This window comes from Triticum dicoccoides, chromosome 7A (genome assembly GCF_002162155.2).
Source record: "Triticum dicoccoides isolate Atlit2015 ecotype Zavitan chromosome 7A, WEW_v2.0, whole genome shotgun sequence".
Lineage (NCBI taxonomy): Eukaryota > Viridiplantae > Streptophyta > Magnoliopsida > Poales > Poaceae > Triticum > Triticum dicoccoides.
The window spans coordinates 54,376,574-54,388,929 of record NC_041392.1 but is presented as its reverse complement, the minus strand read 5'-3'; the positions used below and the strand labels follow the sequence as shown (position 1 = coordinate 54,388,929).

Below are 12,356 nucleotides of genomic sequence, written 5' to 3'. Positions count from 1 at the left end.
AGTATGGTCAATGTTTAGATTATTACAGACTGTTCTGTTTTAGACAGATTCTGTTTTTGATGCATAGTTTGCTTGTTTTGATGAAACTATCGATTCATATCAGTGGATTAAGCCATGAAAAAGTTATATTACAGTAGAAACAATGCAAAAACAAAATATGAATTGGTTTGCAACAGTACTTAGAGTAGTGATTTGCTTTATTATACTAACAGATTTTACCGAGTTTTCTGTTGAAGTTTTGCCTGGATGAAGTGTTCGATGATCGAGAAAGTCTCGATGTGAGAAGAAGAAAGAGAGGCAAGAGCTTAAGTTTGGGGATGCCGGAGGCACCCCAAGTAAATATTTAAGGAGACTCAAGCGTCTAAGCTTGGGGATGTCCCGGAAGGCATCCCCTCTTTCTTTAAAAATGGAAGATGTAAATCCAAGTGTAAACTGCAGGTGCCCGATTAATTGCTTTTATTGATACAGCAAAGTTTTGTAGTATCCACTTGATTCTTTCCTAATTTGATTTTCGCAAGAAGAAAATGTAAATCTGATTTCTGCGCGGTGCTTAAACCCCAAATCTCTCAACTCTGAAGCGCGACGACAATGCCTGAGGTCGACACGCGCCAGAGGTCACAGCGCCGCCCCATCCCACCCGCCCAAGCCACCGCCGTCGCTGCCACGAAAGCGCCGGCCGAGAGGAAGGGTAGGGGGAAGGGGAAGGGGAAGGCGGCGGTGGAGGAGAAGGAGGCGCCAGAGCCCCAGCCTCTCCCGGCACCCATGGCGAGCCTGCGCCCGGTGCAGGGTTTAGGGTGCGATGCGGCGGTGGGGTTGCTGGTGCCGAGCGGGAGCCGGGAGTTCAAGCTCTGCAGCAAGCACACTGAGGGCAAGCGTCCGCTCTACGCCATCAGCTTCAACTTCATCGACGCCCGCTACTACGACGTCTTCGCCACCGCCGGCGGCAATCGTGTAAGCCTTTTGTGGTTGCCCGCTCGCTCGATCTTTGCTCTGTCTTTAGAATTGGGAATGTTCTTAATCGTGTTGATCTTGCAGGTGACAACGTACCGTGGCCTCCCCGACGGTAACTTGGCTGTTCTGCAAGCATACATTGATGCGGACGTAAGCTCCATTACAATCTCTAGAATCTTCAGTTTCTTATATTAGTTGTACTTTGTCTGAGGCTGATGAGGTCTGCATCTTATCTCAGGATGCTCAGTCATTCTACACTCTGAGCTGGGCTTCTGACCTTCGCAGCACACCACTGCTAGTGGCAGCAGGAACCAATATGGTCATTCGGGTCATCAACTGTGCCACCGGGAAGTTGTTTAAGGTATAACAGTGCCAGAGTTTTCTACTTCGTTATTGTGGCCAAGATGGATGAAGTTTCACTTGCATCAATCTCATAGTTTTAAATAGCCGGCTATAGCTTCGCTATAGCCTGAAGCTATAGCCTTTTCAGCAGGGTGCCGCCGCTAAATGGTCGCCTTCACAAATAGCCTGCTATAGCCCGCTATAGCTGATTTGAAGGCCCGCCGCTATTTTCCATAGCCCGCTATTTAAAACATTTTACAATCTACTATTCAGCTGCTTATTTGATGACCTTTCTGAAAACAGTTACTTATTTGATAATTGTTGGTTTCCCTGTATTGTCCATTCGAGATGATGATTTGGATTTTTAGGAAAAGTTGTGTTTCTGCTATGCAGTAGCTTATTTTTCTCCGAAAGAGATTGTAGATGTCAAATACTTTAGTACGTCTAGCATGGTGAAAACATGTACTCCCTCCGTCCCAAAATAAGTGTCTCAACTTTAGTACAATTTTGTACTAAAGTTAGTACAAAGTTGAGACACTTATTTTAGGACTGATGGATACAACCTAGCAGATCTATTCTTCTGAGGTAGTAATGAAATTGGGCATACATATGACGATTCAATATCCTAAACTAATGATTACGAACATGGAGTAAGTTTCTTATTTCGTCTTACAAATCATGCAGAGTTTTATTGGCCATGGTGGTTCAATAAATGAGATCAGAACTCAACCATTGAATCCTTCGCTCTTCATTTCTGCAAGCAAGGTTGGCAGATAACCTGGTGTGATGCTGGGTATACCTATGCCTTTTACCTTTCTGACGCAGTTTATATGGCCTTATAGGACGAGTCTGTTAGGCTATGGAATGTCCATACAGGGATCTGCATCTTGATTTTTGCTGGAGGAGGAGGTCACCGTCATGATGTATTGAGTGTTGTAAGTTACACCTACCTCCTATAGTGACATTGTTTTATATTACCACTCACTTCACTGCCCGAAGATATGTTTGGATTGTGTCCAAAAGCTACCCTACCAATATTTTGTTCATAATCAAAAACTTGGTCTTTGTTAGGATCATGGCCAATTTTCTGGCATGCCAATGCTCGTTTGGCCACCCTAGTTCAGTTTTCTTACCAATGTTGGACAAATTATGGGCTAGCAAAATCTTCACCAAAATTATAGCTAGCCAAATATTTGTCAAGGCTAGCTTGGACTAAATCCAAACACACTCTAAATATAGTTAAAACATGTCTTCCAGCTACTGGCATTATTGAGGGGATCAAATTTTAGTTAGTATCACTGAAAAATAAAACATGTTATCTCGGCACTAACTGTCCTTTCATTCATACTTCCGTTATATCAGGACTTCCACCCTTCTGATGTGCACCGAATTGCCAGTTGTGGCATGGATAATACAGTTAAAATATGGTCAATGAAAGGTTAGAGAACCATTTCATCAATCTTGCTTCCTATCTACATTTTATTACTGCTGATAACTGACATGGTTTGTTAATGTTGTCATAGAATTTTCGCCATACGTGAAGAAATCCTTTACATGGACTGACCTTCCATCAAAATTTCCAACAAAAGTTGTCCAATTTCCGGTATGTTAAGTATCTCTCATCTTTGAACCTGTTATTATGCAAACTTTTAGTATTGTTCTTAACCCTCTCAGCATCGTGCTGATCTATCCCCTTTCAGCTTATGACTTGCGTGGTGCATTCTAACTATGTTGACTGTACTAGGTGGCTTGGTGACTTCATCCTGTCGAAGGTAAATTGCTCATTTTTGTAGGAGAGACGAATTAGTGTGAACACAGTGCTAGAATGCTTACTGGTGCAAAATTTCAGACTATACCTGAAACCTGTAATATCATACTTTACAGTCTCTTTCTATATCAAAGATTAGTGCTGCCACCTGTTTCTCAATGCTGGTTTAATTATTTCCTGAAGGATGAGAACATCTGATCTGCTTCGCCTTGAACTTGCAGAGTGTTGAAAATGAAATTGTTCTGTGGGAGCCAAAAACAAAAGAGCAGGGTCACGGCGAGGTGATGCAGTTTTACTTTTAAAGAACTATAGGGCTTAACAAATTATACTTTTGTACTGATCCAAACTAGTTCTGGTTGTGCTCCTTTGTTTATAAAAATGATGCCGGCCATACTATGTGCCTTCATCTGAAGTGATTCTTCATTCCATATGCAGGACTAGCACACAAATGCCCGTGCATTGCAACGGGAGACAAAAAAATGTCACTTCACTAACGCAATGGCTCAATACTTCCTCCTCCTACCCCTTTCCCCATGACCTATCACCAGACATGACGACATAAACAAGCTCCTTGAAATCCTCCACGCTACCGCACGAGTAACAAAATAAATATTAGAAGTGTTGTCCAAAGATCTCCCACGCCACTTAATGTGTGAGACCGGCTGCGCATGTGACGATGATCCGATTGCTTGCTATTGTCATGTCCTCCGTGGGTGATGTTGTGTAAATCGTGTGTTAGTGCAGCCCATTAATTTTTTTGAACAACACAAAATCTTGATTGACCACGATCTAAGTTTCTTTTTCTAGTGGAAAGGGCTTATGAAAGTGAAGCTTTCATTTTTTCAGAGGTCAAAGCATTTAGTTGGTAATGGTGCAAGCACGAGATTCTGGGAGGATACTTGGCTTGGAGAGGCTCCCCTAGCAATCCAGTATCCGTCTCTGTATCGTATAGTTCGAAGGCGCGATGCTTTGGTTGCATCGGTCTTCGCCTCGATACCCCTGGATATCCAGTTTAGAAGATCGTTAGTGGGCAATCGTTGGGAAGAGTGGCTGCATCTAGTTAGGAGACTGATGCAGGTACAACTATCTCAACAACCTGATAAATTACGCTGGAATCTCACTAGGTCGGGGGGATTCACGGTTAAATCAATGTATGTTGATGTTATTAATTCCAGCTCGATTCCTACTTCAAAGCATGTGTGGGACGTCAGAGTTCCTTTAAAGATCAAGGTGTTTATGTGGTTTCTACATAAACAGGTGATCTTAACAAAGGATAATCTTATTAAGCGTAATTGGACATGACCTACTAGGTGTAGTTTCTGTGATCAGGGTGAAACCATTAAACATCTTTTCTTTGACTGCCCACTAGCTAGAATTCTTTGGACGACTATTCAAGTCGCTTTCAATATTACCCCACCAAGGTCGGTTAACATGTTGTTTGGGACATGGCTAACTAGGGTAGAGCCCGGGTTAGCAAAACATATTCGCTTGGGGGTTTGCGCTTTTTTGTGGGCGCTTTGGAATTGCAGAAATGACTTCGTCTTTAACAGATCAACAAATATCCATGTTTTGCAGGTTATCTTCCGAGCAACGGCTCTTATCCGTTCCTGGTCGCTACTCACTCCGACGGAGGCCAGGGAGCTTTTGGTTACTGCTGCTATCCGATGGGAGATGGTAGCTCGGGATATATTCAGCCGGTTTGGATGGCGGTCGTGTAACAGGATAGGCAATTAGTTTACCTGTCTATTTTGGAGCCAAACGGCTGTGATGTATAAGTGCTTTGGCTAGCTTGTGTATCTAGCCTTCGGGCTCTGTGTGAGCCTTTTCTTACTTTTCTTGTTGACAACCTTGAGACTTGGAGACTTTGTGGACTATTTTTGCTTAATAAGATGGCCGTATGCATCATGCTGATGCAGAGGCCGGGGAAGCCCCCCTTTTCGAAAAAAAAGGCATCTAATTTTTTAAGTGCTCACGTAAGCTCAACTTGTATGCATGTTCCATAAAAAAAACTTGTACGAATGTTTTTCTAAACAACTCAAAATGCGTCCATGAAGAACATGTTTTTATATATTCTTCCTCTTCTCTAATTTTTATGTGTCCAGATGTCTTGTTCTCGAGTCTGTCCCTCGTCTTGCGCATGGAAGCTTTCCTTCTCTCAACTTAATTCCCCTTTCTTTTTATTTATTGTTTCCTTCTATTTTTACGGGTTTCATTCTTTCATTTTATATCCTTCCTCATTTTATTCCTTATTTATTCTTTTGTTTCTTATTTTTCTTTGTCACACCCGAAATCCCTCTCTTTTCTTCCTTATTGTTTCAATCCCTCGCCGGTGGTGAGGCGAGGTGGAGGAGGTGTGGCTGGTGCGGTCGGGCGTAGGAGGGAGCTCGGGGAAGCGGTTGCGTACAGGCGCGGCTCGGATTGGCTTGGGCCTGGATGGGTTTCCCAGGGCCCGACCTGGGTCTCGGCGGTCCGCGGACTCGCCACGAAGCAGCAGTGCAAAACAATTTTTTTCTTATTTGCTGGACTGCGGGTTTCAGAACCGAAAAACACAAGGGCTTTAATGGAAAACTAACGTGACAGTGAACCCGGAGACTCAATCAATGTTTTATTATTAGGGAGATAGCATTGATGTTCTTCAGAAGTACCCTGTGCCCGATTGTGACATTTGGTTTATCAAATTTTCATGTGATTTTCACTTCAATCAATTAGCAATAGGTAACACTTTATATTGAAATTATTATCCACGGACATATTTATGTATTGTACTTATGTGATTGTCAACAAGTTTCTGAGGATGGCCGTACTTATACACGTGAAAAACTGATATTTGTAGAAAACATGCCTGTGGCTAATCGTTTGCTCGTAAACGAACTCATCTACATGCACCTGATCAGGGTTAGATGAAATTCAAAATGTATAACTCTTGTGGTTAATCGTTTGCTCGTAAACAGGCAACCGTGAAGGCAAAATCTATGTGTGGGATGTGCAGACGTGCCCTCCTGAGCTAATTACCATGTAAGTTTAACCAAGCAAGTTCAGCTATTCCCAGTTTCTCCTCCCCTGCATGTTGTGGTGGTGCTAGCTATTAACTTGTATGTTCCTGCATGTACATACTGATAATTTCCAGGCTGAGTAGTCCGCAATGCAAAATTACAATAAGGCAGACTGCAGTGTCGTTTGACGGAAGGTACATCACCATGTTCCGTTCGCCACCTCTGATCCTGTACTTTTATTGATATAGCCTCTCATGCGTGCTATGTGCATCCATCATAGTTTTTCTTCTTTCAAGTCTGGTTTTGGTGTTGGCGCATGAGAATTGTGTGTCACTCTTCTTCTTTTCTTCCATTCTTCAGCACGTTCGTTGCCTGCAGCAAGGATGGCAGCATATACCGCTGGGACGAAGTGGAACATGAAGCTGCGAAAAATTGAAGCAACCGAAAACCACCGTGCCGTGCGGCCCCATGGCAATGCCAGCCAGTTTGAGCTTGAATTGGGGGGTTGTTGTGTGCTTACTTAGTCAATGGTACCCATCAGCCTTACTTAGTCGAAAAGCTGGGGTTTATGAGCTTATAATGTTGTAAGTTAGGATGTTGTTAATTCGATGATTTGCCGGATGTTTCAGTTCATTACGTTTGCTCTACCATGTGCCGAATGTGGGAACTAAACTTAAATCCTCGTTGCTACTAGTTTGTTGTGCATTCTCATTGAGTTGCCTAACCTGCTGTTGCTGGCGTAACACATACCCAAACAAAACACTTTGTTGGGTGAAGAAGAACTTCATCGTAATCCTGATGCTGGTATGGCCTAAATTTCTCCGGTCGGCTTGTTGTGTCGTCTTCATGGTCTGTTTGGAACACATGAATTTTACAGGAACTATGCTTGGGGTGTAAATGGTGCCGCAAGGCCCGTTTAGTAGCTCGATAGTTCATTTTTCCGGTAAAAAACTTTCTTGAACTGTTAGACCAATAAGTGGGCTTATAAATGGCGCATTCCCTAAACTCCATGGAAATTTGTCAAGAATTGTCCATTTCTGCATCAGTCGCGGGATTTCCATTCATGGGTCTCTAACAGTTCCTTGTTATGTTCCTCGAGCCTTTCTTTTGGACCCTGATAAGTGTTGTTCCTCAAGCCTTTCTTTTGGACCCTGATAAATGCCACACGTGTACGAGCATATGGAAACTATAAACGTTTTCGATGGCAAGTTTAATTATGCGATGATGGCAAATTTAGTTGGCAAGCATGACAACTTTTGTTCTTCAATTTATTTTTGGTAAAAATCTGTTGCGTATACCGGAAAATTGCCATCTTTGTGTGGTTAGAATTGCCATCGAAAAACGTCTGGGTCGGAGTGCCATGCACCTGGCACTCCTAACGTGTAAGAAGAAATTGATGAAATTGTGAGCTCATTGGATGAAAAAGATGATGAGGAGAGCGAAGAACAAAAGGAGAAAGATCGGATTAGCTACCCGTGCCCGCCTTCTAATGAGAGTAACTCTCCAACTCATACATTATTTAATGTCCCTTCGCTCTTACCGAAGGATGATTGTTATGATCCTGTTGATTCTTTTGAAATATCCCCTTTTGATGATGCTTGCTATGCTTGTGGCCAAGATGCCAATATGAACTATACTTATGAAGATGAATTTGCTATAGTTCCTTATGTTAAACATGAAATTGTTGATATTGCACCCACGCATGATAGTCCTATTATCTTTTTGAATTCTCACAACTACATTATACCAGAGAAGTTTACCCTTATTAAGGATTATATTGATGGGTTGCGCTTTACTATTGCACATGATGATTTTGATAGATATAATATGCATGTGCTTGCTGCTCCTACTTGCAATTATTATGAGAGAGGAACTACATCTCCGCCTCTTTATATCTCCAACACGAAAAATTTGCAAGAAACTGTTTATACTATGCATTGGTCTTTACTTTGTGTGTATGAATTATTTTATGACATGCCGATGCATAGGAAGAGAGTTGGACTTCGTCATTACATGATTTATGTTACTTTGTGCTCACTACTAAATTACAAATCATTGTTGATTCAAATTGGCTTTGATATACCTTGGGATCTGGGTGGATCCATTACTTGAGCACTATATGCCTAACTTAATGGTTTTAAAGAAAGCGCTGCCAGGGAGACAACCCAGAAGTTTTAGAGAGTCATTTATTTCTGTTGTGTGCTTTTATAAGGTTTAAAAATAAAAATAATGTGCCAAGATTTGCCTTTAGGATGTTTACTTTGCTTGTTGGTTTGTACGATGCAGGACAGAAACTTTGGCTGTAGTGCGTGATTTTACATTTTTTTACTGGAACGTCAAACCGTTCTGAAACTTTTTGCACTGTCTTTCTATACAAATTGTTTATTTTCCTAATTTTGATAGAATTTTTGGAGTACCAGAGGTATGGTGAATATTCAGATTATTACATACTGTTCTGTTTTAGACAGATTCTGTTTTTTGATACATAGTTTGCTTGTTTTGATGAAACTATCGATTTATATCAGTGGATTAAGCCATGGAAAAGTTATATTATAGTAGCTACAATGCAAAAAAAAATATTAATTTGTTTTCAACAGTAGTTAGAGCAGTGATTTGCTTTATTATACTAACGGATCTTACTGAGTTTTCTGTTGAGTTTTGTGTGGATGAAGTGTTCGGAGATCGAGGAGGTCTCGATGTGAGGAGAAGAAGGAGAGGCAAGAGCTCAAGCTTGGGGATGCCCAAGGCACCCCAAGTAAATATTCAAGGAGACTCAGGTGTCTAAGTTTGGGGATGCCCCGGAAGGCATCCTATCTTTCTTCAACAAATATCAGTATGTTTTCGGATTCGTTTCGTTCATGCGATATGTGCAATCTTGGAGCGTCTTTTGCATTTAGTTTTTCTTTTTCTTTTATGCATCATGCTGGTATGAGATAGTCCTTGGTTGATTTCTAGAATGCTCTTTGCACTTCACTTAAATCTTTTGATTATGGCTTTATAGAATGCTTCATGTGCTTCACTTGTATCATTTGATGTTTGGATTGTCTGTTTCTCTTCACATAGAAAACCGTCATTTGTAGAATGCTCTTTTGCTTCACTTATATTTGTTAGAGTGTGGGCATATCTTTTGTAGAAAGAATTAAACTCTCTTGCTTCACTTATATCCATTCAGAGAGTTGACAGGAATTGGTCATTCACATGGTTAGTCATAAAATCCTACATAAAACTTGTAGATCACTGAATATGATATGTTTGATTCCTTGCAATAGTTTTGCGATATAAAGGTGGTGATATTAGAGTCGTGCTAGTTGAGTAATTGTGAAATTGAGAAATACTTGTGTTGAGGTTTGCAAGTCCCGTAGCATGCACGTATGGTGAACCGTTATGTAAGGAAGTTGGAGTATGAGGTATTTATTGATTGTCTTCCTTATGAACGGCGGTCGGGGACGAGCGATGGTCTTTTCCTACCAATCTATCCCCCTAGGGGCATGCATAGTAGTATTTTGCTTCGAGGGCTAATACATTTTTGCAATAAGTATATGAATTCTCTTATGACTAATGTGAGTCCATGGATTATACGCACTCTCACCCTTCCATCATTGCTAGCCTCTTTGCTACCGTGTATTGCCCTTTCTCACCTCAAGAGTTGGTGCAATCTTCGCCGGTGCATCCAAACCCCGTGATATGATACGCTTTATCACACATAAACCTCCTTATATCTTCCTCAAAACAGCCATCATACCTACCTATCATGGCATTTCCATAGCCATTCCGAGATATATTGCCATGCAACTTCCATCATCATCATATACATGACTTGAGCATTTATTGTCATATTGCTTTGCATGATCGTAAGATAGCTAGCATGGTGTTTTCATGGCTTGTCCGTTTTTTATGTCATTGCTATGCTAGATCATTGCATATCCCGGTACACCACCGGAGGCATTCATATAGAGTCATATCTTTGTTCTAGCATCGACTTGTAATGTTGAGTTGTGAGTAAATAAAAGTGTGATGATCATCATTATTAGAGCATTGTCCCAGTGAGGAAAGGATGATGGAGACTATGATTCCCCCATAAGTCGGGATGAGACTCCGGACGAAAAAAATAAAAAAATAAAAAAAAAGAGAAAGGCCAAAAAAAAGAGAAGGCCCCAAAAAATGAGAGAAAAAGAGAGAAGGGACAATGTTACTATCCTTTTACCACACTTGTGCTTCAGAGTAGCACCATGTTCTTCATATAGAGAGTATCTTGAGTTATCACTTTTATATACTAGTGGGAATTTTCATTATAGAACTTGGCTTGTATATTTCGATGATGGGCTTCCTCAAATGCCCGAGGTCTTCATGAGCAAGCAAGTTGGATGCACACCCACTTAGTTTCCAGTTTGAGCTTTCATACACTTATAGCTCTTAGTGCATCCGTTGCATGGCAATCCCTACTCCTCACATTGACATAAATTGATGGGCATCTCCATAGCCCGTTGATTAGCCGCGTCGATGTGAGACTTTCTCCTTTTTGTCTTCTCCACACAACCTCCATCATCATATTCTATTCCACCCATAGTGCTATGTCCATGGCTTGCGCTCATGTATTGCGTGAGGGTTGAAAAGGCTGAAGCGCGTTAAAAGTTATGAACCAATTGCTCGGCTTGTCATCGGGGTTGTGCATGATTTGAATGCTTTGTGTGGTGAAGATGGAGCATAGCCAGACTATATGATTTTGTAGGGATGAGCTACCTTTGGCTATGTTATTTTGATAAGACATAATTGCTTGGTTAGTATGCTTGAAGTATTATTGTCTTAATGTCAAATGATAGATTATTGGTTTCAATCACCCGTGTCCTAATATTCATGCCATGATTAGATATGTGATCAAGATTAAGCTAGGTAGCATTCCACATCAAAAATTATCTTTTTTATCATTTACCTACTTGAGGACGAGCAGGAATTAAGCTTGGGGATGCTGATACGCCTCCGTCGTATCTATAATTTTTGATTGTTCATGCCAATATTATACAACTTTCATATACTTTTGGCAACTGTTTATACTATTTTTGGGGACTAACATATTGATCCAGTGCCCAGTGCCCAGTGCCAGTTCTTGTTTGTTGCATATTTTTTGTTTCGCAGTAAATCCATATCAGACGGAGTCCAAACGGGATAAAAACTGACGGAGATTTTTTTTGGAATATATGTGATTTTTGGGAAGAAAAGTCAACGCGAGACGATGCCCGATGGGGCCACGAGGCAGGGGGGTGCGCCCCAGGGTGTCAGGTGTGCCCTGGGCCCTTGTGTCCACCCCGTAAGGAGGTTGATGCCCTTATTTCGCCGCAAGAAAGCTAATATCCAGATAGAGATCATGTTAAAATTTAAGCTCAATCGGAGTTACGGATCTCCAGGAATATAACAAACGGTGAAAGGGCAGAATCCTAGAGCGCAGAAAGAGAGAGAGACAGAGAGACAGATCCAATCTCGGAGGGGCTCTCACCCGTCCGCCTCCATGGAGGCCATGGACCAGAGGGGAAACCCTTCTCCCATCTAGGGAGAAGGTTAAGGAAGAATAAGGAGGGGGCTCTCTCCCCCTCGCTTCCGGTGGCGCCGGAACGCCGTCGGGGGCCATCATCATCACCGCAATCTACACCAACACCTCCGCCATCTTCACCAACATCTCCATCACCTTCCCCCTGAAGGAAATATGCTCTAGAGGCAATAATAAAGTTATTATTTATTTCCTTATATCATGATAAATGTTTATTATTCATGCTAGAATTGTATTAACCGGAAACATAATACATGTGTGAATACATAGACAAACATAGTGTCACTAGTATGCCTCTACTTGACTAGCTCATTGATCGAAGATGGTTAAGTTTCCTAGCCATAGACATGAGTTGTCATTTGATTAACGGGATCACATCATTAGGAGAATGATGTGATTGACTTGACCCATTTCGTTAGCTTAGCACTTGATCGTTTAGTTTGTTGTTATTGATTTCTTCATGACTTATACATGTTCCTATGACTATGAGATTATGCAACTCCCGTTTACCGGAGGAACACTTTGTGTGCTACCAAACGTCACAACGTAACTGGGTGATTATAAAGGTGCTCTACAGGTGTCTCCGAAGGTACTTGTTGGGTTGGCGTATTTCGAGATTAGGATTTTTCACTCCGATTGTCGGAGAGGTATCTCTGGGCCCTCTCGGTAATGCACATCACATAAGCCTTGCAAGCATTGCAACTAATAAGTTAGCTGCGGGATGATGTATTACGGAATGAGTAAAGAGACTTGCCGATAA

General features: G+C 41.6%; 1 protein-coding gene across 1 annotated transcript; it reads left to right on the top strand.

Annotated features, from left to right (window-relative positions):
- The first annotated feature begins 726 nt into the window (after positions 1 to 726).
- LOC119330542 (polycomb group protein FIE1-like) lies at positions 727 to 6,490 on the top strand. The gene is made up of 13 exons (XM_037603654.1): positions 727 to 951; positions 1,036 to 1,101; positions 1,190 to 1,312; positions 1,978 to 2,058; positions 2,136 to 2,228; positions 2,656 to 2,731; positions 2,817 to 2,896; positions 2,994 to 3,065; positions 3,283 to 3,342; positions 5,677 to 5,776; positions 6,013 to 6,076; positions 6,189 to 6,248; positions 6,415 to 6,490. Exons 1-13 carry the CDS (start codon positions 763 to 765, stop codon positions 6,488 to 6,490), a joined length of 1,140 nt encoding a protein of 379 aa, XP_037459551.1. The 5' UTR covers positions 727 to 762.
- Positions 6,491 to 12,356: the final 5,866 nt, after the last annotated feature.